General features: G+C 43.5%; 3 protein-coding genes across 6 annotated transcripts in view; all 3 read left to right on the top strand.

Annotated features, from left to right (window-relative positions):
* LOC114511072 (zinc finger protein 530-like) overlaps positions 1–22814 on the top strand; it is a 568693-nt gene that overhangs the window by 199582 nt on the left and 346297 nt on the right. The window lies entirely within an intron of this gene.
* Positions 1–22814, top strand: part of LOC114511040 (zinc finger protein 883-like) — a 174926-nt gene that overhangs the window by 102125 nt on the left and 49987 nt on the right. The gene's annotated exons all lie outside the window — the stretch shown is intronic.
* LOC114511593 (zinc finger protein 211-like) lies at positions 13991–20536 on the top strand. The gene is made up of 3 exons (XM_028530328.2): positions 13991–14219; positions 17586–17712; positions 18410–20536. The coding sequence occupies exons 1-3, from the start codon at positions 14187–14189 to the stop codon at positions 19399–19401; spliced, it is 1152 nt and encodes a 383-aa protein (XP_028386129.1). The 5' UTR covers positions 13991–14186; the 3' UTR covers positions 19402–20536.

The following is a 22814-nucleotide window of genomic DNA, read 5'->3' as shown; positions in this document are numbered from 1 at the left end:
GGATGCTTTTTTCTTCCTTCTGATCTGCACTGTTGATTTGAGTCCCAGTTTCCTTCCCATCACTATTGGTTCCCTGTACATTTTCCTTTACAGTGATCCCTCACCTATTGTGGGAGTTATATTCCAGAGACACCTAAGATAGGTGAAAATCCTCGAAGTAGCAGTGTTGTATTTATTTTATTTATGATATATATCTTAAGGCTTTATAAACCCTTCCCACACTCCTATAAACCTTTCCCACTCTCATTAACCTTTCCCACACTCTTATAAACACTTCATATGCTTTTAAACACTTTATACACTTTTAAACCTATGTAATTTTAACAACATATAACATTCTATATGGGTACTCACCAGTGAAGTTTACTACAACTTGAATGATGAAGATCATGAATTATGTAGCTGTGTAGTACTGATGGCAATGAAGGTGATGATGATGAGATGAATGTACTGCACAGCCAAGAGGAGCATTACAGCTCTTCTGAAGGCACCACTTCATCAGGTGCTTCATCAGGTGGTGCAGTATCTTCATCCTGGGCCATAACTTCTATTTCCACTAAAGGCACAGGTGTAACTTCTCTTCATCCGAGTGGTGAACATAGTTATGGGAAGTTGCTGGCACTGTTTTTTATCCACAGAGGCTGCTTCTCCATGCAGAGAAACACTCTTGAGTCCAAAGCGTCTCTGAAATTTGTCAAACCAGCCCTTGCTGGCATTGAATGAGGGTTGGTGTGGTGGGAGAAGCCCTTGACAGTCTTGCTTCTGCATCGTCCTCATCTTCATCCTCGCCACCGTGGTGAACATCATTGCTTTCCGCAAAACTATCATAAAGTTTCTTGACTTTCATCCGGATGGTGTTGGTATCCAGTGAGATATTCTTCTTCCTGCAGCCATTTATCCACAGGGCCAATGCAGACTCCATCTTCACAATGGCCTTATTGTGGGAAGTGACCACCCTCTTTGCATCTTGTTAAAAGTCATTGTTGCCATAGACCTAATATTCATTTCATCTTTCTTTATGTAACGAACAGTAGATTCATTGATCCCATAGTGGTGGCCTACAGCTGCATAGCTTTTGCCTTCCTTTAACATGTTGAGACGTTCCACCTTTTCTTTGATGGTAAGCATATTCCTCTGGTGCTTGGGTTCACTGCCAGAAGTCTTAGAAGGCGCAGAACATTTGAGTGGCATCATAGGGCTTGAAATAAATTCAAACTTTTACAAAAATTTCACAAAAACAACACCACAGAGCAACACTACATGCAGCGATCAGACATCGATGTGAAGTGGACAAGGAGAGACGCTGAACGTATGGGTACAGTGTGGGAGAGCTAACAGACCAATGCTACAGTCAATCAGTGCCCAGGATACAGAACACAGTGCTGTGGTTGGTCACCTTCCATTCCATCAGCCAATAGTGTGCCATGTACAATCTCACATTGGCAAACTTGTGCAAGCGGTAGTGGCATACTTCATTTCCACTGTGTACAGTGAAGTATTTGTCCACTGATGAAATACGTACTGTATTTTATTTCAATTTAATATTCTTTTAATATGTTTGAATTAACAGTTTTATATTGTTTTAAATTTTTTAAGCAAAAATAATTTAAATCATAAATATATAAATACCTATATACCACAAAATCCCACGATATAGCAAAAACTCCATGATACAGAATTAGATATATATATTTTTAAACCTGCAATACAGTGAAGCTGCAGTAAGTGAACCATGATATAGCAAGGGATGACTGTATTTCACTTAGCTTATCCTTCATTCTTTCATTCAATTTGTGACCAAATTCAACCAGTGCTGTGAGCATCCTGATTATCAATGTTTTGAACTGTGCATCTGATAGGTTGGCTACGTCTTCGTCGCTGAGTTGTATTTTTTCTGGAGCTTTGATTTGTTCTTTTGTTTAGGCCATTTTTTTGTGTGTGTCTTGATGCGCCTGTTACATAGTGAGGGGCGGAGCCTCAGGTGTCTCCACAGGTGTTTTCAATCAGTGGTTTGAGGCTTTATTTCCTGGTGCTGGGACTCTGGGTTGTTTGGTCCGTCCCGCTCTCCAGTTTCACCTGGTTTATCTGTGCATGAATGTGGGACTGCTCGGTCCGCCAGTGCTGCTTTGCCAGCCAGCTGCAGCCTTGCATGCTGCACCCCATTCCACAATCTGCTGCCTCTCTGGGTCTGCCAGCTGCCACTTTGCCATGAGCTGCCCGACTCCGCCCCTCTTACCAGTCTGGAGTAATGTCTTCTTTAACTCCTTAGTTTTCAGATTTCCATACACTTTGATTTTCTGTCAGTTCTGGTTGTTTTTTGTTTTTAAATTGTTGCCCTTCTTTTAGTTGGGAAAGCTAGGAAGCACATGTGTCTACCTACACCTCCATCTTGGCTGGGAGTCCAAAATATTTTTTTAAAAAGAAAAAAGAATCAAAACTTAGATGACAGTGTAAGCAGCCTCTGGGACAATTTCAAGAAATACATTTGCATTACTGGGGTACCAGAAGGAAAACAGAAAGAACTAGAAGCTGGAAATCTTTTTTTTTTTTTAATGAAAGCAAACAAACCTAATATTGTGAAGTAAACAGACATGCAAGTCCAGAAAGTACAAAGTGTCTGAAAAAACATGGATGCAAAAAGGCCCATTCCAAAACACATTATAATTAAACTGCTATAGATTAGCGCTGGCTGGTATGACTCAGTGGATCGAGTCTGGCCTGCAAAATTGAAGGTTGTGAGTTCAATTCCCAAGCAGCGCACATGCCAGGTTTCCAGGCCAGGTCCCCTTTTTGGAGCAGAGAGAGGCAACTCATCAATGTATTTCTCACACATCAAAGTTTGTCTCCCTCTCTTTCTCCTTCCCTTTGCCTCTCTCTAAAAACAAAGAAATAAAAAATCTTTTACAAAAGTGTGGCATGTGGGCCCTGGCTGGCATAGCTCAGTGGATTGAGCGCGGGCTGCGAACCAAAGTGTAGCAGGTTTGATTCCCAATCAGGGCACATGCCTGGGTTGCAGGCCATGACCTCCAGCAACTGCACATTGATGTTTCTCTCTCTCTCTCTCTCTCCCTCCCTTCCCTCTCTAAAAATAAATAAATAAAACATTTAAAAAAAAGTGTGGCATGTGGAAATGGAAGCTTACAATACAGGCAACAATGTATTATATCATTGAGTTTCTATTATATTCCATAATCCAGAGTGAAGAACATAGATCAGCTCACAAAAGAAGAAGGTTAAAGTCAAGAAAAATAAAATAAAATTCCAAAGTTTAAAGATAAAGAGAGAATCTTAAAAGCAGCATAAGAAAAGAAGTTTGTTAGGTACAGGAGAATTCCCTTAAGACTGTCAGCTGCTATCTCAAAAGAAACTGCAGGCTAGAAGGGATTGGCAAGAGATATCAATGTCATGAAAAGCAGGACTTAGAGCCAAGATTGCTCTATTCAGCAAAGACATCATTTAGAAAGCAAGGGCAGATAAAGAGCTACCCCAGCAAGAAAATATTGAAGGAGATCATCAGAAGCAAACCATTATTATATGAAATGTTAAAAGCACATATTTAATAAAAAGATCAAAACTGTGAACAGCCTGGCTGGCGTAGCTCAGTGGATTGAGCGCAGGCTGCGAACCAAAGCATTGCAGGTTCGATTCCCAGCCAGGGCACATGCCTGGGTTGCAGGCCACGGCCCCCAGCAACCGCACATGGATGTTTCTCTCCCTCTCTCTCTCTCTCTCTCCTTCCCTTCCCTCTCTAAAAATAAATAAATAAAATCTTAAAAAAAACTGTGAACAATAAAATAGCAAAGAAGACTATCTACAATTGAATATAAAAAAGAAACTAAGCATCAAGAAGAACTGGACAGAGTCATGGATCTGAACAGCGTTTTTTAAATTTATTTTTTAAAGATTTTATTTATTTATTGTTAGAAAGAGGGGAAGGAAAAAAAAGAAATACATAGAGTAAAAAAAAAAAAAAAGAGGGAAAGGGAGGGACAGAAACATCCATGTGTGGTTGCCTCTCAAGCACCCCTGCTGGGCATCTGTACTGCAACCCAGGCATGTGCCCTGACTGGGAATCAAACCGGCAACCCTTTGGTTCGCAGGCCTGTAGTCAATCCACTCAGCCACACCCTATAGGACTGGAGAGTTTTTTTATTGTTCCCACATGGGAGGGGTGGTGAAGTGGAATGGCTGACCAGGTGAGGGGATTAAGAAGCACAAATCGGTAGTTACAGAATCGCCTTGGGTATATGAAATACAGTATAGGAAATGAAGTAGCCAAAAAACATATATGCATGATCCATGGACATGAACAATGATTGGAGAATTGCCTGAGGGAATGGGGGGGGCTGGGTGGAGTGAGGTAAAAGAGAAAAAATTAGGACTATGATAAAGGCATAATCAATGAAATAGAAAAAAATAAAAGGGAGTAATTAAGGTGTATGAAATAAAAAATAACTTGTCTCTGGTATTTTTTACACAGTCCTGTGTGTTCACTCTCTCTATCCTTGGTGCTTTTAGGCAGCACCTACATGTTGAACTACTGTTTTTTGTATCTCTGTTTGGGTCAAGATTCTGCTGTGAAAATTTCATCTATATCAGTTAGTAGATCGTCTTCTGTGTGCCCACTGTGTCCACTATCTGGGTACAGTTCATCCTCCTCATGGACATAAGCTTGTTGACTACACCATCAAACTCAGAGGGTTACTGATGTATGTCTTGGTAGGTGCAACCCATCCAGCCTGTACCCTTTGACAGCAGAGATCTCCTTAGTTCAATGGCTGGTAGAGCTTGTTGGGCTGGTAGGGTATATGGGGAATGTGCTTAGCATTTCCAAAGGGACTCCATGTAGGCTGAGGGAATGATGTCTTAGATCAAGGGTGTCATAAACTTTACAGTGTTTTAAAACCTACAATGACCTCAGGCAGTCCAGATTTGAAAAATGATTTGAGATTGCCACTTTGACACCTAGTACAATCAGAAACAGGAAAAAAAATGTTAAAATTTTTAAAAAGATTTTATTTATTTTAGAGAGATGGGGAAGGGGTGGCAAAAGAAAGGGCATGAAACATCAATGTGTGGTTGCCTGTAGCACACCCCATACTGGGGATATGGCCTGCAACTCAGGCATATGCCCTGACTGGGAATCAAACTGGCGATGCTTTGGCTCACAGGCCTGTGCTCAATCCACTGAGCTACACCAGCCAGGGCCAACATGTTAAATTTTTAAATAAGAAAAGACCTAATGCAGAATTTCTATTGATTTTTAAATTTTTACATCATATATGCATACCCATAATTTTTAAGAATTTAATTTATTTATTTTAAGAAAGAGAGAAACGTGAATTTGTTGCTCCACTTATTTATGCATCCATTGATGAATACTTATAGGTGCCCTGATAGGGGATCAAACTCAACACCTTGCTGTTAGGGTCGACCCTCTACTCAGCGGAACTACCTGGCTAGGGCCCATATTGTCTTGTTTATTGTAATATTTCATGTAATATAAAAGAACTCTCAACCTAATATAGGTCAACTTTCATTATAGATATGTATTTCTATATTTACTTTAATTCTTGAATATGTTCCTAATCTTACTGAATTGACAATGCCATACTAATCATCATCTCACCAGTACATCAGTGATTTGTGTGAAACTTGTTGGGAATAAGGAGATTAAGAACTAAATTTCCTCTAATAGACAAGAACCACATTGTAGCTAAAAGGAAATGATAAAAGAGACAAAGTACAGTTAAGCAAACATCCTGTGTCTAGCAGACGCTCTCCCCTGAGTAGGCTAGATAAGCAATGCTTTGTAGTTTTTAATGAGAAAATAGAAAACTAGCTAGCTAGAGCCAGGAGATTACTAGGTTAATGAACAAACAGCCTGCCTTCCCGACTTATGCAAAAATGCTTGGTTTGAAATTCCCGCGCGCGCGGTCTCTGTAAGCGAATTGCTAACTGCCACGTCTGCTTCTGTATAATGCTTGCTTGCCCGCCCCTATATAAGAAAGTAGTTGTACACGCTCGGGGCGGCTCTCGTTTGCCGCTCCTTGTGGGCACTGTGTCGCTTGACACTTTGAGAGTTCGCCCCTGCGCAGGTTAAACTTGGCCAATAAAATAACATCTTTGAACCCCTGAAAGTCTCCGATATTGGTTCTCACGTGTGCTGGATGCTACATATGGAGGCCCCAGCGAGATCTCCCTTATTGGTGGAGTTTTGGTTCGGAGACCGGACGGGCAGCTGGAGCTGAGTAAGTATTCGCTGAGGATCCTCTTTTGGTTTCTGGTTTCTGGGCTCCAGAGCAAATAATCCTGAGGTAGTAGGTGGGACACTGCCGATAACCTACCCAGGAACCTCCAGAGGCGGGATGCCGCTCCTGAAATTTGGTTTTGGAAATTAAGTAGTGACCGGTCACGTTAGGTTCCCCTCCCTTTTGCGCTGCGCCGTGATTGAAATATTTGAGTGTGTGAGTGAACGAGCTCGTGAATGACTGTGTTTGTAGCCCCACGAGGAAACCTACGGGGCATGAGAGGGCCCTAACCTGCGGATCCTGTGTCAGGTCGTACGGCATAACGGCTGGCAGTCTAACCTGGACTCTGATCGGGCAGCCTTAGCCAAGATCGACATTACCTCGCGAGAGGGCAGGCCAGGCGGGCGAGCGATTGTATTTTGTGTCTTGTTTTGTCTACGCGTTGTGTCACAAGTTAATTGCTGAATTTCATGCCTAAACTTGTGAATGATCCTTGTTGTGTCCGAACTCTGTTTGGTTTTGCCTTTGTTGGGTGGTCTGTCTTTGTGATTGTCACTTTAATCCTAGAGCCCCCATACCAGGTCCAGATGGGACAACAAGAATCGGTGCCAGGATCACCCCTCGACTGTTTGCTAAAGAACTTCTCAGATTTCCAGAGGAGGGCGAGGGTTATGGTGGGCCCTAGCCAGATCCAGAGTTCCTCCGCACCCTTAGTCAACTTGAGTGGCCTACATTTGATGTTGGGTGGCCCTCGGAGGGGACTTTTGACTTGCCCACCCTTTTTGCTGTTCAAGCCACAGTACACAGGGTTCCCCATCCACATCAGTTCCTCTATATAGATGTCTGGGTCGACATTGCCACCTAGCGGTCCTGATACATCAAGTGTCAGGGTGGAAATCAGAGAGGGAGGCGTGCAGTGTGCCTAGCATCAGCGGGGAATAAGGCGAAAGGAAGGGGAACTGAGACCCGGTCACCGCATTAGGCGGGCCCCCGGGATGGTCAAGGCTGTACCCTGTCTTACCAGGGGCGCTGGAGGGCCATTTAGATCCTGTGAATGTACCCCCGCCTTATCCCCGCAAGGAGGAGCCTGATTCTTCCTTGCCAGAGATAGGTGGAGTTTCCAGCCTGCCACATACGCGAGCGGGAACTTGCTATGGAACAGGCGCGGGAGGCGCCGCCATGTTGCCTTTGGCGGGGGGCGCCGCCATCTTCCCGCTCCGGAAAGCGCCCCCGGCACCAGAAGCCCCTCCACGGGCACCCCTACGGTTAATCTGTGTTCCCTTTTCCACTAGTGATTTGTATAATTGTAAGCATCAGAATCCCCCATTTTCTGAGAAACCCCAGGGATTGATTTCCCTCCTAGAAACCATTTTAGGACTCACCAGCCAATTTGGGATGATTGTCAGCAGATTTTGCAGACTCTTTACATCAGTGGAGAGAGACCATATTATAAGAGAGGCGGCAAAATCTGTACTTGGAAAGGAGGGATTGTTACAGGGTGCAGCCAAGAGGGGGGACCCCAAATAGGCATTTGAAATGGGGCCTGGAACTCAAGGTGTCCAGGAGATTTTAAGGTGTCTTCACCCCTTCCCCCACAGGTGTGAGTTGGGGGAAGGGGCACACAGAGCAAGAACATGCAGGGCAGCTTTGCAGCTAATCCATGGCATGGTCATTTAGCATACCTATAGCCTTTGGCTGGTCACTTAGATATGCTAAATAGCTATGGCCATGCTCAAGGCCAGGGGGATGGAAAGGGAGCTACCCCCCAAGATGGGACCTGGGAGGCAGGTCCCCTGAGTTACAGCACTTGTGTGGGAGCTGGGAGAAGATTGGCTCCAGGACATGGGGTGACACCTGCCCAGACCCATGATGGCGACCAGAAAAGCTGGAGAAGACAGCAGACTGAGGGCAAGTGTGCCCAAGTGTAGGAGGAGTCGGAAATGGGGCTGCAGAAGAAGATTGGCGCGGGAATTTAAACCCAGACACGGCAGCCCTGAGAGAGGGGAGATCCACTCGGCCTTGACAGAGTGGAGACTCCCGCAGCCCTGAGAGGAAGAACCAGAGGACTGCCTGAGCCATGGACTTCTATTTCCTTTCCTGAGATACAGTACTCTGGACTAAGCAAAGGGGGAAGAAAGGAAGGACTGTGTGTTTGTGGGTGTTTTTAGGGACTTTAGGATTTTTTTGATAAAGACATTAGGTCACTACTTTAAGTTAGTATAGCATTAAATAAACATTTTCTTTCCTTTTCATGAATCTCTGGCATTGAGAGACGTCTTTCCTAGGGCGGCGGACATAATGGACCCGGGGCCTTCTTTCAATAATAGTATATCGTCCCAGGCCCCCCTTGTTTGTTCTGTAACAGTTTTTGGTATCTCTGCCAGGATGATAATTGTCCGTGGCAGACCGACCCCCTCAGGTGCGAGAGAGTGAGACTTTGGAGTTTTCCCAGTCTCGAGAATTTCTCTGCACTCCTCCTGAGGGCATCGGCCGCCTATCACGCCTGGAAAGGTGGAAAGGAAATGAAACGGGGAGGGAGCAGAAACATGAAAGTGTTTTGGTTGAAAACTGGTTTCTGAATACCATTTTGGAATAATGGAGCTGTGGATAATAGTTTGGTTAGTATCCTGCTCCCAGGTTGCCCTTGTCTGCTCACTTACAGTTTCGGGAAGCCCAGGTGGCAGTAAGGAAACCTATACTCAGGTTTGGGGAAGAAGCAAACCCTTCAGCTCTGTAAGCCGAGCCTGCACAGGTGGTGGGGATCGGACAGCAAACCATGTGGGTGTGGCGCCATTTTGGGTAAAATGGAGGATTAGCCACGTGAGTGCCCCACCACGGAGGGTGGGTTGTGCATGGGCAACGCCATCTTGGATGACCCGACATGCATGGGCGCCGCCATCTTGGAACTGGACAAGGTGGTGGGCTAAGGGATCTCTCCAGATTATGGGCTATATGCTGCTGCTGTGTTCCCATTGCATCAGTCAGGTTCTCTGTGTAACTGGTTCTGATAGGAATGGCTCTGGTTCTGAAGGTCATGAACTGAGGTCCAAAGGTGACCATCTGATTTATAGGATGTTTGCCAGATCTAAGCTTCAGAAAGCTGCAGGATGTCCCTCCGAATCTAGGGACTTTTAGTGGAAGGTACCTGCAATGTTAGGGACTTTTAGCTGCGACACACTGAGTTTGAGTACTGAGTTTAAGTATAGTCCTTCCCAGTGTGGGAAAGGAACCAGGATTAAGAGATTGATGGTTAAATCTGGATGTGTAAAAATTATGTGTAAAGGATGTGAAAGTTTTAAACCTGGAGTAAAGGAAACCTGAATTGGTTTCTGGTTTTGTAGGAAACAAGCAAGATTTCTAACATTGGTGTTGTTTCTTTGTTTCTGATCAGAAACCTTCTGTACTTTAAGACCTAGGAAAGGTTACCTGTAACTGGTTGGGGAGAATGCTTTTGCCACTCGGGACCCAGGCAGGGTCATTTGGGGCTGATAAGTGCTTCAGCCATGGGCAAAGCAGCATGTCTCTGCCAAAAGACCGGGCCTGAAGAAGCATGTCTCTGTGCAAGAGAATGCCCCTACTGTTCTGGAAATTCTGTATTTTGGATTTCACTCTGTATCTGCTCTAAAAAGGAAATTGAGAATTCCAGGGAAAGTTGAAACTTCACACTCTGTAGGAAAGTTTTAGAAAGGAATTATGTGGTGTTAGTTAATAAAAGAAGGTATAAGGCATAAAAATGCAATCCTGGTGGATATCAAAAGCTGTATAAAATAAAGGGTTTGTGAATGTTGCAGAAAGTCTGTGGAAGTAAAGGTTTTAAGAAGCCCAGTAGATATCAGAAGGAAAAGGATTTTCCTCCATGCTTTATATTTTTCTCCCTACCTGATCCCTCCAGAATTTGGCATTCTGAAGGAGTGGGTGATAATATAAGGTTTCTTTGCATAAAACCAATAAGACCAGTCGTGAATAGTGGTTTTGTTAACCAAGACTTTGACTGGAATGTCACGCCTGAAGGAGGCATGTATGGGTTCTGGTTGTCACCAGAAAGCCCTGAGGAACTGGGATTGACTTGTGAAGCTAGCATAAGCCCACGAAAAAGCCTGGTACTTTGGTTGGTTGTGTGGTTCATGGCAGTCTTTCCAGGGAAGGAACGAAGGTTGCTTTCCTGAAAGATGGCCAAAAGAAACCTGCAAGCACAATGGAAGCCTCAAGGTTTGGTACAAGCAAAGCCAGATGTGTGGCTCTGCTTCTGTGCTCCAAGGGGGGCGGACTGAGAAGTCAACCTAAAGGCTCCCTGTGTGAGTTCCAGCAAGGTAGACTCAAGGATCATAAGTGATCCAGGCTGCTCTTGGTGTGTTTATGCAAACAAACAGTCAAAATTAAAAGCAGGACTCAAAGTGGTCCCTGTAATAACAGTGAGGGTGATCTTAAGGAGAAAAATTGTGGTTCAAGGAAAATCACAGTGCTTAGTATTGGACATCAGAATGGTGCAGCTAACTGTCTTGAAAGTTTGTTTTCATTTGAAAGTTGAAACTGAGTTTGTAATATCAACAAAAATGTACAATTTACAGGTACAGAGGACCTGTGAAATTGCTATTACTAAATGTTATTGCAGGAAGAACCTTGCAATTGAATGTCTTCCCAAAAGACGGTCTCGCAGGCACAGAGACTGGTTTGGGGATTGTTGTGTGAATTAACCTGTGTATTCTTCTGTTTTCATAGGGCATATGCCTATGACTTCATTACCTGAGTAATTGGTTAAATGAGTGAATGAATATAAACCTCGCTTAAGGAGCCCATTTTCATCATCACCCCCAAGACTCAACGGTTTGGCTAAACTAAGTGGTTGGGTTAGTAAGCAGTTTGGGCGATTTGTGGGCTTCACTTTAAAATTGATTTTCCCTTTTCTGTCTTAATAGCTTGAACAGGAAAAGTTTAGATATCTGAAAGGAGGGAAATCATAATATATTCCCTCAGCCTGAGTAAAGAATAATGGACTACAAAAGCTTTGGATAGGTGTAGCATGCCTTGTACACCTTCCTCCAGATAAGCCATACCTAAGCCCCTGCCTTTGTCATTTAATGGTTATGATTTAATTGTGCCTTCCAACTCTTTCCAAATCTGTCACCTCCAGAATATAACCAGGATACCAACGGTCCAGTAATGCCAGCCTTTGGACACCGAGCCTGCGACTTCCTAGTGACAGCCAACTGACCAGGATTTGTAAGGTCCTTCCCCTTACAGGAAGGACTCCCTCCGTGCTGCACCCCCCCTTTCAGGGCACCCCTGACCCATGGGTGGGTAAAACAACGTCCGTTTCCAGCCGGAAGCAGTTACAAGAAGATGAGACCTTCATCCATTGTCCTTTAAAAGAATTTAAAGTGGGTATATCTAAAAGGAGGGTGCAGCCAAAGGGTCCCCAAATAGAGATTTAGAGGACAAAATCCCCAAAAATCAATTAGAAGAAAAGTAGACTAGACCTTAAGATATACTCTTGCTAGCAATCACTATAGGGCCCTACATTTTAAATAGGGTCATAGCCTTTATTAAAGAAAGAATAGAAGTAGTAAAGCTAATAGTTCTATCTCAACCCTATACTATGATTCCTAATGATGAAGGGTCAAGGGTTTGACAAACCCCCAAGAGAAAACGGGGAAATGTTGGGAATAAGGAAATTAAGAACTAAATTTCCTCTAATAGACAAGAACCACATTGTAGCTAAGGAAATGATAAAAGAGACAAAGTACAGTTAAGCAAACATCCTGTGTCTAGCAGACGCTCTCCCTTGAGTAGGCTAGATAAGCAATGCTTTGTAGTTTGTTTTTTTTTTTTGTTTTGTTTTTTTTTTTTTTTTTTTTTTGAGGGAAGGGAGAGAGAGAGAGAGAGAGAGAGAGAAACATCAATGTGCGGTTGCTGGGGGTTATGGCCTGCAACCCAGGCATGTACCCTGGCTGGGAATCGAACCTGGGACACTTTGGTTCCCAGCCCTCGCTCCATCCACTGAGCTACGCCAGCCAGGGTGCTTTGTAGTTTTTAATGAGAAAATAGAAAACTAGCTAGCTAGAGCCAGGAGATTACTAGGTTAATGAACAAACAGCCTGCCTTCCCGACTTATGCAAAAATGCTTGGTTTGAAATTCCCGCGTGCGCGGTCTCTAAGCGAATTGCTAACTGCCATGTCTGCTTCTGTATAATGCTTGCTTGCCCGTCCCTATATAAGAAAGTACTTGTACGCGCTCAGGGCAGCTCTCGTTTGCAGCTCCTTGTGGGCACTGTGTCACATGACACTTTGAGAGTTCGCCCCTGCACAGGTTAAACTTGGCCAATAAAATAACATCTTTGAACCCCTGAAAGTCTCCGATATTGGTTCTCGCGTGTGCTGGATGCTACAAAACTCACAAACTGTTTCAATATGATAATTACAATACCATTTTCACACTAACAAAAATACCAAGAACTTTGTCAGAATTTACTTCTGCCAAGTTTTCCAACAATTTATTTCTTAATTGATATTGAAATTACAAGTAGACTCCCATTTCTTTTATATCATCCATTTTTCTTTAAATTTCAAAGGTTTGTCCTATATTCCTGCAACATTTTTGTTGTATGTAGTTTGGGATAACTAGGTTATTAGTCTATATTTCAGATTTGCTAATGTGGGCACACCCCCATTTATTACAATGTGCTGTGTTGAGCTTTAAAGAATACACATTTGAAATAACAGAAAGGAAAGACCCTCCACTAGCAAAAGACAAAGTTGAGTCACATGCAACTCAACCAAGGTTCACATAATGGTTTACATTTTTTAATCAATAAAATTTTTTTAAAAGATTTTATTTATTTTTAGAGAGGGAAGGGAGAGAGAGAGAGAGAAACATCCATATACGGTTGCTGGGGGCTGTGGCCTACAACCCTGGTATGTGGCACTGAGAATAGAACCTGCGACATTTTGCTTCACAGCCCATGCTCAATCCACTGAGCTACGCCAGCCAGGGCTAATAAAATATTTTTAAGTTAAGGTATGTATATTGTTATTTCTCACCTAGTGTTACTGAATATTTAATAGACTGCAATGTGTATTTTCGAAGAAACTAATTAGTGTGAGTAGTTTTATTAGCATATTCAGTTGGTTAGTCTGGAACTTCACATGCACTTTCTAGGTTAAGTTCCTATAATTCACGTCTTTGATGTCTTCAAACTGTACTCCATTTTGGAAAAAAAAAAGTGTAATTTAAGTTAGAGGCATATCAAATCAGTGAGGAATCCAGTCACACTGCAGCTCAGACACAGCTAAGATTTCTGGCTGTGGCAGGCACAGATGCACTTATATATTAGTGGTTTTTATTACATTTAACTTGCAATGCGGGTCCTACTGATGCAGGATACAGACCATTAGGGAGTGGAGCAACATTCCCCAACCACGTTCGCCCGAAGGAGGCACGTGACCCATGGTCTGAATCAAAAGCCCTAGCAGGCGTAGCAGAGACTTCCTCAACCAAGACATGATGTTCACCGGGTCGGCTATAGAGCAGCTTTAATATTCTCAGGGTATTCTTGGGGTGTACACCCACACAGACACTCCTGGAGTCCGCTGGGGAAATACATGGTACCAGCCTGGGAGTGTGCAACCGGGAAGTAGGCGTGGAATATCAGAAGGCAGTGTCAATCAAGGCTCAGACCAGGCAGTTTCCTTGGAGCCCTACTCTAGGGTGGGACTTCCGTCGGTCTCCGGGCGGGCATTTCCTCTTCTCTTAGTTTCTGTTACCGCCTCAGGATCGCGTGGTCACAGGAAGGGAAGGGAAAGGCGCCACAGTGCTGCTCCCCACAGAAGCTGTGAGGCCAAGCACGCTGCCCGGGGTCTGGCGTGAGCATTGGGACAGAAACCTCAGTACGAGGGACACCCTCCTCGTTCGCCGCTCCCGCCTCTCTCGGGCCACGGATGGCGGCGACCATGCTGAGGCGCGCGGCTAAGGTGAGTGCACGCCCCTGGGCCCTCCGCCCTCAGCCCACCGACCCAAGCATCCGGGGTGCAGGGCGCCTTTCACGACCTACAGTCCAGGCCTGGGCGTCGGGGATCCTAGGCGCTACTGGGTGATCCACAGTGTAACGGGTGGGCGAGGGTGACCGGCCGAGATCTCGCCTTCTAAACACGTGCAGGTATCGTTGACCCCAAAGACCCGCACACCTGGGCTCGGCCTTTTATCTGCTTTAAACAGTCCAAGGCGGAGTCACGTCCTGACTGGGAGGCAGAAGTGTTGCACCTTCATTCTAATGGTCCTGGGAGCCCGGGATATTCGCGAATCGAAAGAGACACAGGCTGTGTCATAGTTTACTTATTTATTTATTTACTTATTTATTTATTTATTTTTAGAGTGGGAAGGGAGAGAGAGAGAGAGAGAGAGAGAGAGAAACATCAATGTGCGGTTGCTGGGGGTTATGGCCTGCAACCCAGGCACGGACCCTGGTTGGGAATCGAACCTGGGACACTTTGGTTCCCAGCCGCGCTCCATCCACTGAGCTACGCCAGCCAGGGCTAGGCTGTGTCATGGTTTTAAAAATCTTTTAGATTCTCGTCAGATAGAAAAGCGACGGGAGTGTGGTAATGAGGACAGTGAGGCACAGGAAGAGGAGCCCTTGTCCAAGGTCACAGAGTTGGTAAGAGGCCTCGTTGAGGAGACACTTGGCCGGAGGCCTCCAAACTCCACGGCTGGCCTGAGATACAGCAGAGACCTGCTTACCTAAAGCTGAGGGTGGTTGCTTGCTTCTTCCCACAGGTTCTGAAGTTGACAAGCATTATCAAACTAGACAAGGAAGTATTGGGTGTCCCAGTCCCTACCTGGTTGTGACATTACTGTATAGTGTCTAAAGACACTTCACTTGGTAATTTTCCAACTTTCAGATGAGCAAACCCTGGGGATACCCCAATTCTGAGTGCAGGTCTCAGGAAATATCAAGGTGTTCCCATTTCTGGTGTCAGCATAAGAAATATTCAAACTATAGAGACATTTTTAAATGTTTATTTGAGCCAAACTGATGACCATTTCCAGGAAACAAAAGGACAACTGTGAAAATGCTTCGGAAAATGGCAGTTTCACCACTTATTTTATACATTAGAATCAAAAGGGAGGATATGTAAATTGGGAACTTGAAATCCATTGGTGATGGATTAGGGAGGTAGGAGAAAACAAAACAGGAAAATCCCTGGTGTTAAATAAAAGGTAAAGGTGAATGGACACACAATTCCTTTACATTACTGGGTGTTAGATAGTTAATCTGTAGTTAATTTACACAATAATAACCCGGAGCAGTACCTTGATCTCTTGCTCTGCTGCAGTGTTTGTGCCCTGAGTAGTAAGAAGAAAGGAAAGGAAATTATCCTGACATTCCAAGGGTGTGTTGACAAAGGTGCTGAAATACTAAGATGGGTTCAGGAAAGGTAAAAATTTAATTTCTTCAGGGAAGATACAGGCCCAGGACAAAAACACTTGCCATGACTCACTTTTGGTTAGATTTAATTTCAGACCCGATATAGGGGTCTTTTCAGTCTTTTAGTTTGTAAGACCATCTGGGAGAAGTCCATTAGGCTGGTCAGTTTTAGTATGTGCTCCCTTTTGTTGTTTGTTCTTGGTCCACACACGCAGCCAGCATAAGCATTGAAGGCAAGTTATCTGGGAGGGACATCTGCACTTAATAATGGATGGAGATGCCACAGAGCTGGGAATGGCTACCTCACTTCTCCTTTGTGTTGAAAACAAGACCTAAGGGGGTCTAATGGTTGGAGATGCCACAGAGCTGGGAATGGCTACCTCAGTTCTCCTTTGTGTTGAAAACAAGACCTAAGGGGGTCAAGAATCAGACTTGTAAAGTGGCCAATTGATACTTTGGGTATCTATTAGGGAGATGATGCGGCATTTGCATAAGAATAAAGGAGTTGGTCTTTCCTGGTGTACCATGCTCTATTTGGATGCATAGTGGAGTATGGGGGTTAATGGAGGAGGCAGGGATCCCTGGGCCAGGTGAGTTCTATGATCCAGAGGAGAGAGCTGATGGACCTGAATTGGGCCTCACAGGTAGTGTTATGGAAAATAACTCACACTCAGGAAAGATGGCGAGGCACAAACTTTTATTACGCGCAGGCATAGGGGTTAACTACCCAAATTCTGAGCAAAGAGCTTAAGCTGGAGTTTCCTTTAAATACTTGTTACAAAGCAAAAAGGGAGGGGGTAAACAACAGCTAAAGCAAGCATACAGAAGCAGAAGCGAAGGTTAGTGCTTTGGCCTTGAGATAACTGTTTCCTTGGAAACGCCTGCTGATCAGCTCCTACCTAAAAACAGCTACTGCTCAGCTGTGTCCTGTCACATTAAAACAAAAGGCACTGTGAAATTTTGCAGGTGTTACAGAGAGCACTGCTTATCAAGGAAGCTGCAGAGCATAGAAGCTTTTTCATGGGGTTTTCTTTTCCTACCACAGTAGGAGAAAAGGTTGCATTCTTTGTCCATCTTTTCCTTTTTTTGAATGTATTTTTTTCCCACTACTATATATGTCCCCCATACCTTCTGGCATGGCTATCCACGCCCTCCCCTTTACATTTTTTAAAGAAGGGCAAGTATAGTTTCAGATTTTTCAGCTGCAGTAAGAAAGGAAGGGGTTCAAAACCACCCCAGCATTTTTGGTCCTAGCAGCTGTAGCAGTGGAGGCCCTATCAGCTGGGCTGGGGAAGATGGTGGTAGGTTAATTCTCTTCGTGAATATTAGAAGGTTCTTTCAGTTCGCACTTTTATAAGTTAAAAAGAGCAGTAAGTGGAAACATCCTTTGAGCAGCTAATATATTGGTCTATAAATCTATGGAAGAGTCGAGGATAGAATTAATACAAAAGTGGTGGCTCTTCTATGCAGGAGGGTGAAAGGGCAGAGCTGAGGGAGTGAACCTGGGGTGTAAAACTGTGAAGCCGGGAGAGATCACACAGTGGTGTGCACAGCTAGAGGGAGTGTAAGCTGATGGCCCTGGGTTCTTGGTGTTTGGATTTAAGGGTGAAGCCTAATTTGGAAGTATGATCTGGGAGAGTCAGTGGAATTATTTAGCAGGAAGGATGGGGTCCTACAGGCAGGGCCCTGAGTTTGAATGGCATTCATCTGCCTCACTTCCTCTCATCCTGCCTGCCTTTGCTGAAGGCGATGTAAGTAATGAATGAGACTCATGAGAGACAGCAGGCATCCCTGGCAGGAAGCTCTGTTGTCTTCTCTGATGGGGGGCATTGGAAGGGTTTGGGCCTGGGGAAGAATGTGATAGGGCACATCAGACAGACTGTTCCACATTCATTTGTATTAATTCTGACAGGCTTTTGTGACCTTTGAGGATGTCGCCGTGCACCTCTCCAAGAAAGAATGGCTCCTCCTGGATGAGTCTCAGAGACGCCTGTACCTCGATGTGATGTTGGATAACTATGGTCTTATATCATCTCTGGGTAAGACATCAACTCTCCCTACACACTCTTCTTTTCCTTGCCTGTCCACCCCTTCCTCAGGGTTGCAGCTTGCTTCTCCTATGTGAAGCTCTAAGTGTCCTCACCTGACTTGTACCCAGGGAGTGGTGGACAGCAACAGTTAGTCTCAGGCTTACCACATCTGCAGGGGTCCATTTTCTTGTAGTTAATTGTGCCAGATTTTAATAAACTCACAGTGTAAAAAAAAAAAAAGAAAAGACCCTCCATCTCACAGTGATCTGTACAAGGCTTTGCATTTCCTTTGTGCCTTTCATTCCTCAGGGATTTCTCTGTCCTTCCATGTGGTCTTTGGGCAATATATGCTTCCCCAGTTTTTCAGTCAGAGGTTTTGAGGCTTTATTTCCCTGCACTAGAACCCTGGCTTACAGGGTCTATCTTGCTTTCCAGTTGTTCCTCCTGGTTTATCTGCATGCTAATGTGGGACCTCCCGCTCCACCAGCTGCTGACTTGCCTCGTGTCCTATCCATCTCTGCCCTTTCTACAGGTGTGGATGAATGTTTCTTCTTTAACCCCTTGGTTGTCGGGTGTCCATACAGTTTGATTTTCTGGCAGTCCTGATTATTTTTTATTTCATGCCAGCTGTTACAGGTGCAAATTAGTGATGAGAAAACCTGCCTATAGGTCAGTATGTGCTTTACTAGCTTTTGTTTTTCCTTAGGTTGCTGCTGTGGAACAGAGGATGAGGAGACACCCAATGAACAAAATATTACTGTAAGAGTCTCAAAGGCTATGAATCTTAAGACAGCACTGTCTTCCCAGAAGAGCCACCCCTGTGAGAGTTGTGGGTGTGTCTTGAGAAATATTTTCTTCTTGGTTAACCAGCAGGGAAACCAACGGGGCCCAACACAGCTGAGGTGTGGGGCATGTGCAAAATCATTTTATTTCAGTGCATGGAGTCACCAGTACCAGGAGCAGGGCGCAACACAGAATGGTTTCATAAGAAGTGTAGACAGGGTCTCACTTGAAAAGAGCAGCAATTTCTATGTGCCCAGGGATCCTCGTAGGTCTAGTCTGATTGGAAAATACTTGCTCATCAGTTCCAGACATCGTGAGCAACTGGCTGCTTGCTCCATGTCTAGGGGAAACAAAATCTCTAAGTCTGGAATGACTTTTAACACTACAAAATATTACATCCCAAGAAAAGGCAAGAAGACAATTGGTTGTGATGACAAACTGGTTGAGAACCACAGATTCCTTACTGGAAGAAAGCGTTTTTTGTGTTGTGAATGTGGGAAGTCTTTTATCGGAATTTCTGCCCTCCGTGTTCATCAGAGACTTCACACTGGAGAAAGGGTTTATAAATGTGAATGTGGGAAATCTTTTACACAAAATATCATCCTCCGTCGTCATCAGAAAGTTCATACTGGCGAAAGTCCTTATGAGTGTGGTCAGTGTGGAAAATCTTTTACCCATAGTAGTTCCCTCCATCTTCATCACAGAGATCACATTAGAGACAGGCATTATGAGTGCAGTCAGTGTGGAAGATCTTTTCCCAATTGGTATGGTTTTCATTGTCATCAGCGAGTTCACACTGGAGAAAAACCTTACGAATGTAGTGAATGTAAGAAGTGTTTTAGGCAGAGCTCCGCCCTTATTCAGCACTACAGAGTTCATTCTGGAGAAAATCTGTTATGGAAAACATACAATTAGCTCTGCCTTTTGTCATTGAAGTGTTAGCACTGGATAAAGGCTTTTTGAGTGCATTGGAGCTCTGTAATCTTTCACCAGTAATTCTGCTGGTATTATCAGTTCACAAAGGAGAGAGGCTTTATGAGTGCTCTGAATGTAGGATATCCTGTAGCTATAGCAGTCACCCATATTAATATTGAATAGTTCACTCAAAAGAAAGGCCTTATGAGTACAGTGACTGTGGGAAGTCTTTTTCTTGTATCAGTAATTTCCATTATTGTGAGTTTACACTGTAGAAATGCCTGTTGAGTGCTTGTGAATATGGGGAATCTTACAGTAGCCATGATTTCCATTTCACCAGAATTCACGATGACTGAGTCTTTGTAAGTTAAGTAACTTTGGAAAACTTTTGTCACTTTGTTATATATTTGAGAGTTCACAGGGGTGAAAGGTTTTATATATACATGCAGTATGATAATTTTATTTTCTTATAACACCAAGCTCCTTTATTCAGAGAGTCCACTCTGGGGAAGAGTTTTATGAGTACAGTGAATGTTGGAAATGCTTTTTCTACCCTTTTTTTAACTTATCAGAGAGGTCACACAGGATATAGGCCTTAGGGGCACATCAAATTTAAATATTTTATCTCAGTCATAATCCCTTTAATCACAGTTCAAACTGGTTAAAGGCTGCACATGTAAAGTGAAGTTGGAAGATCTGTAGCAATAAGTTTATACCCTTGGAACGTTGGAGTGTTCTCACTGTGTAAATGGTTATATTTTGGGAAATGTGTTTGTTTTCCAGTGCAGGAACACTGAAGAGAACTTTCTGAGGAACCTCAGAATTTAATTTTATATGTTCACAGTGTGGACATGTCTCAGATTGTAATGGTTAAATTTCTAAAGAACCTAACAAAATAGAAACTAAACCAGCTGTGACTTTACACATCCTTACTCCTAGTGTATGGGGGTTGTTTCTCCCCATCTAACAAAATCTTGAGTGTTTTATATTTGTCAGTTGTAGCTCTTTTTATATGTTCATCATGCTCTCTCTGTTGTTTTAGTTGCATTTCCCTGAGGATTTATAACGAGCATTTTTGTAGGTGTGTGTGCACTACTGATATGTTTTTAGTATATTGCGTGTTCACATAATTTACCTTTTGTACTAATTTCAGCTAACTCCTGTAACAGGATATAAAACAATAAAGATATGTGTTACAATGTCACCATTTCACTCCTTCAAGATCATGTAGTTTTCTCTGTGGAAAATTGTATTGTTGGAATAATTGTCTTTAACAATGGAAAGTATTCCTAATTATTAGGAATACATATCACATACTTGTGTATACATATCATATGTTTGTATGATGTACAAACATAGTAATACATATCATATACTTTGCAGAATACTCTGCATTATTAACACTATCACTTTTGTAAGTGCAAACAGTAATATAATAAAAAGCAAGGGACTAACCACGGTCCTGATGAGGGCCAATAGAGGTAACCAAATTCTGTAAGCACTTACTGGTGGTATTAGTATTCCAGGATTTGCTTTTTGATGATGATTATGTTTTTAGTTCATCCATCAGTAGGTCCATGACAGTATATTTCTCAGGAAATCAAATAACAGGAACGTAAAGGGCTTTTTCAGGTCACATGCAGAAGTCAGGCACAAGAGGCTTGATTCAAAGTCATTAGTGCGGTTGCAGAGCTGGGGACATTCCCTATTGTGGCATATTAAGGCCTCAGCACAGGGCAGGGGGATAGTCAAGACCAAGAAAATGGGAAACTCAGCTGTTGCTCCTGTTTTCAGTGTTGCAATTTAATGTAATTTCTGCATTTTTTGGTGGGGGGGAAATGGGTTACCAGGCATTTGATGGGTTAGGATGCTTAACATCTACCTCACAGTCTTCATGGGAACTCTATGTCTCAGTTCCAGTGGTTTCTCCTGGGGAAACTACTTTGAGCTTTAGCTGTATTTTGTCTACCTCCTTTTTAAGTTTAACACAGCTAGGCAGTAAGGAGTCCCCTATGATTCATGGCAGAGTCTTTCTGCACGTTCACTTACATTTTCTTTGACAGGCTGTGATTTTATCACTGGTGAATTGAATGTTTCAATTTGACCCATCTTTTTTTTTTTTTTTTGTACATGCCACTGACATGCACTCTGCAGAATTGAGGATGGCTGGATGTGACACCTTGAGCATATTCAGAAGTGACCCTGGAGACCTATAGTATTGTTATCTCCCTCCTGGAGTGTTCACATCTTCTTAATTTAGGAAACTCGGTGCCCACTTGATCTCCTCCAGCCAGTCCTATCCAGGACTGGCTAGAGGAGACAGTGGTGCTCACCATCCATTCTCTGTAGCCATGACCATTTTCAGCAGCCACATCTTCCTTTCCAATGTCCCTGTGTCTGCACCAGAGATCTTTGGGTAAGAACGTAGTCCTGAACAAAAGCCCTCGTTACAGTGCCCAGTGCACTGGTCACAACTGTGATTCTTAGTCCTAAGTGCTCCAGATGGTCAAATTAGCCATATTAAGTTGAGTCCATATCTTTATGGCTCAGTAGAATTATGGCTCATGGGCTTTTTCAGAAGATGGTGAGTCCGGAGCATCTTTGGTGATTTACAATCTTTCCATGACATTTTTCCAAACGACATAATGGATTTAAAGGAACCAGGTGGCATGTGTGGACACTGAAAATCTTTTCTCTTGTCATTTCCTCCTCTGTCAGTACAGTGTCTTGGATTAGTGCTGTATCTTTAAAAACCGTCTAAATGTTAATGAGTTTCAATATACTTCTGATGGAGAGTAAGGGAGATAGAAAAAGAAACATCCACGTGTGAGAATTCTATCTATTCCTTCTCACATGACCACTACTGGTGACCATGACCATAGTCCATGCATGTTTCCTGACCTAGAAACAAACTGGTGACCTTCCAGTTCATACGCTGGCATTCAATCCACTGAGCCACACCAGCCAGGGCCAAAAATTACTTTTTGTACATGAAACTTCTCACTGAATTTTCTGAGGTAAGATGTTTTGTTTAAGATTTTATTTGTTTTTAGAGAGGGAAGGGAGGGAGAAAGAAACATCAATGTGTGGTTGCTGGGGGTCATGGCCTGCAACCCAGGCATGTACCCTGACTGGGAATTGAACCTGTGACCCCTTGGTTTGCAGCCCGCGCTCAATCCACTGACTATGTCAGCCAGGCTAAGATATTTTTTTTAAACTCTGAAGATTAACGTGTACCTGGAAATAGTGGTCAAATACAAAATGTACAGTTTTGTACCAGAATGGCTGTGATATTGCCATCTTAAGGTTTCAAAAGTGAGCATGTGAACACAAGAAACACTTTGGATTCTGTATTTCTGCACCTTGCAGGGAAATGATAATCATTTTACCTGTCAATGCAATAACAATTTCTG

Source organism: Phyllostomus discolor, chromosome 12, assembly GCF_004126475.2.
Source record: "Phyllostomus discolor isolate MPI-MPIP mPhyDis1 chromosome 12, mPhyDis1.pri.v3, whole genome shotgun sequence".
NCBI lineage: Eukaryota > Metazoa > Chordata > Mammalia > Chiroptera > Phyllostomidae > Phyllostomus > Phyllostomus discolor.
This window is presented reverse-complemented; position numbering and strand designations above follow the sequence as displayed.

Bases quoted from the DNA above. Each gene is read 5' to 3' on its own strand.
- LOC114511593 (XM_028530328.2), top strand. From the start codon at position 14,187: ATGGCGGCGACCATGCTGAGGCGCGCGGCTAAG. The intron at 14,220-17,585 runs GTGAGTGCACGC...TAATTCTGACAG, and splicing joins TGCTGAGGCGCGCGGCTAAG to GCTTTTGTGACCTTTGAGGA. The intron at 17,713-18,409 runs GTAAGACATCAA...GTTTTTCCTTAG, and splicing joins TGGTCTTATATCATCTCTGG to GTTGCTGCTGTGGAACAGAG.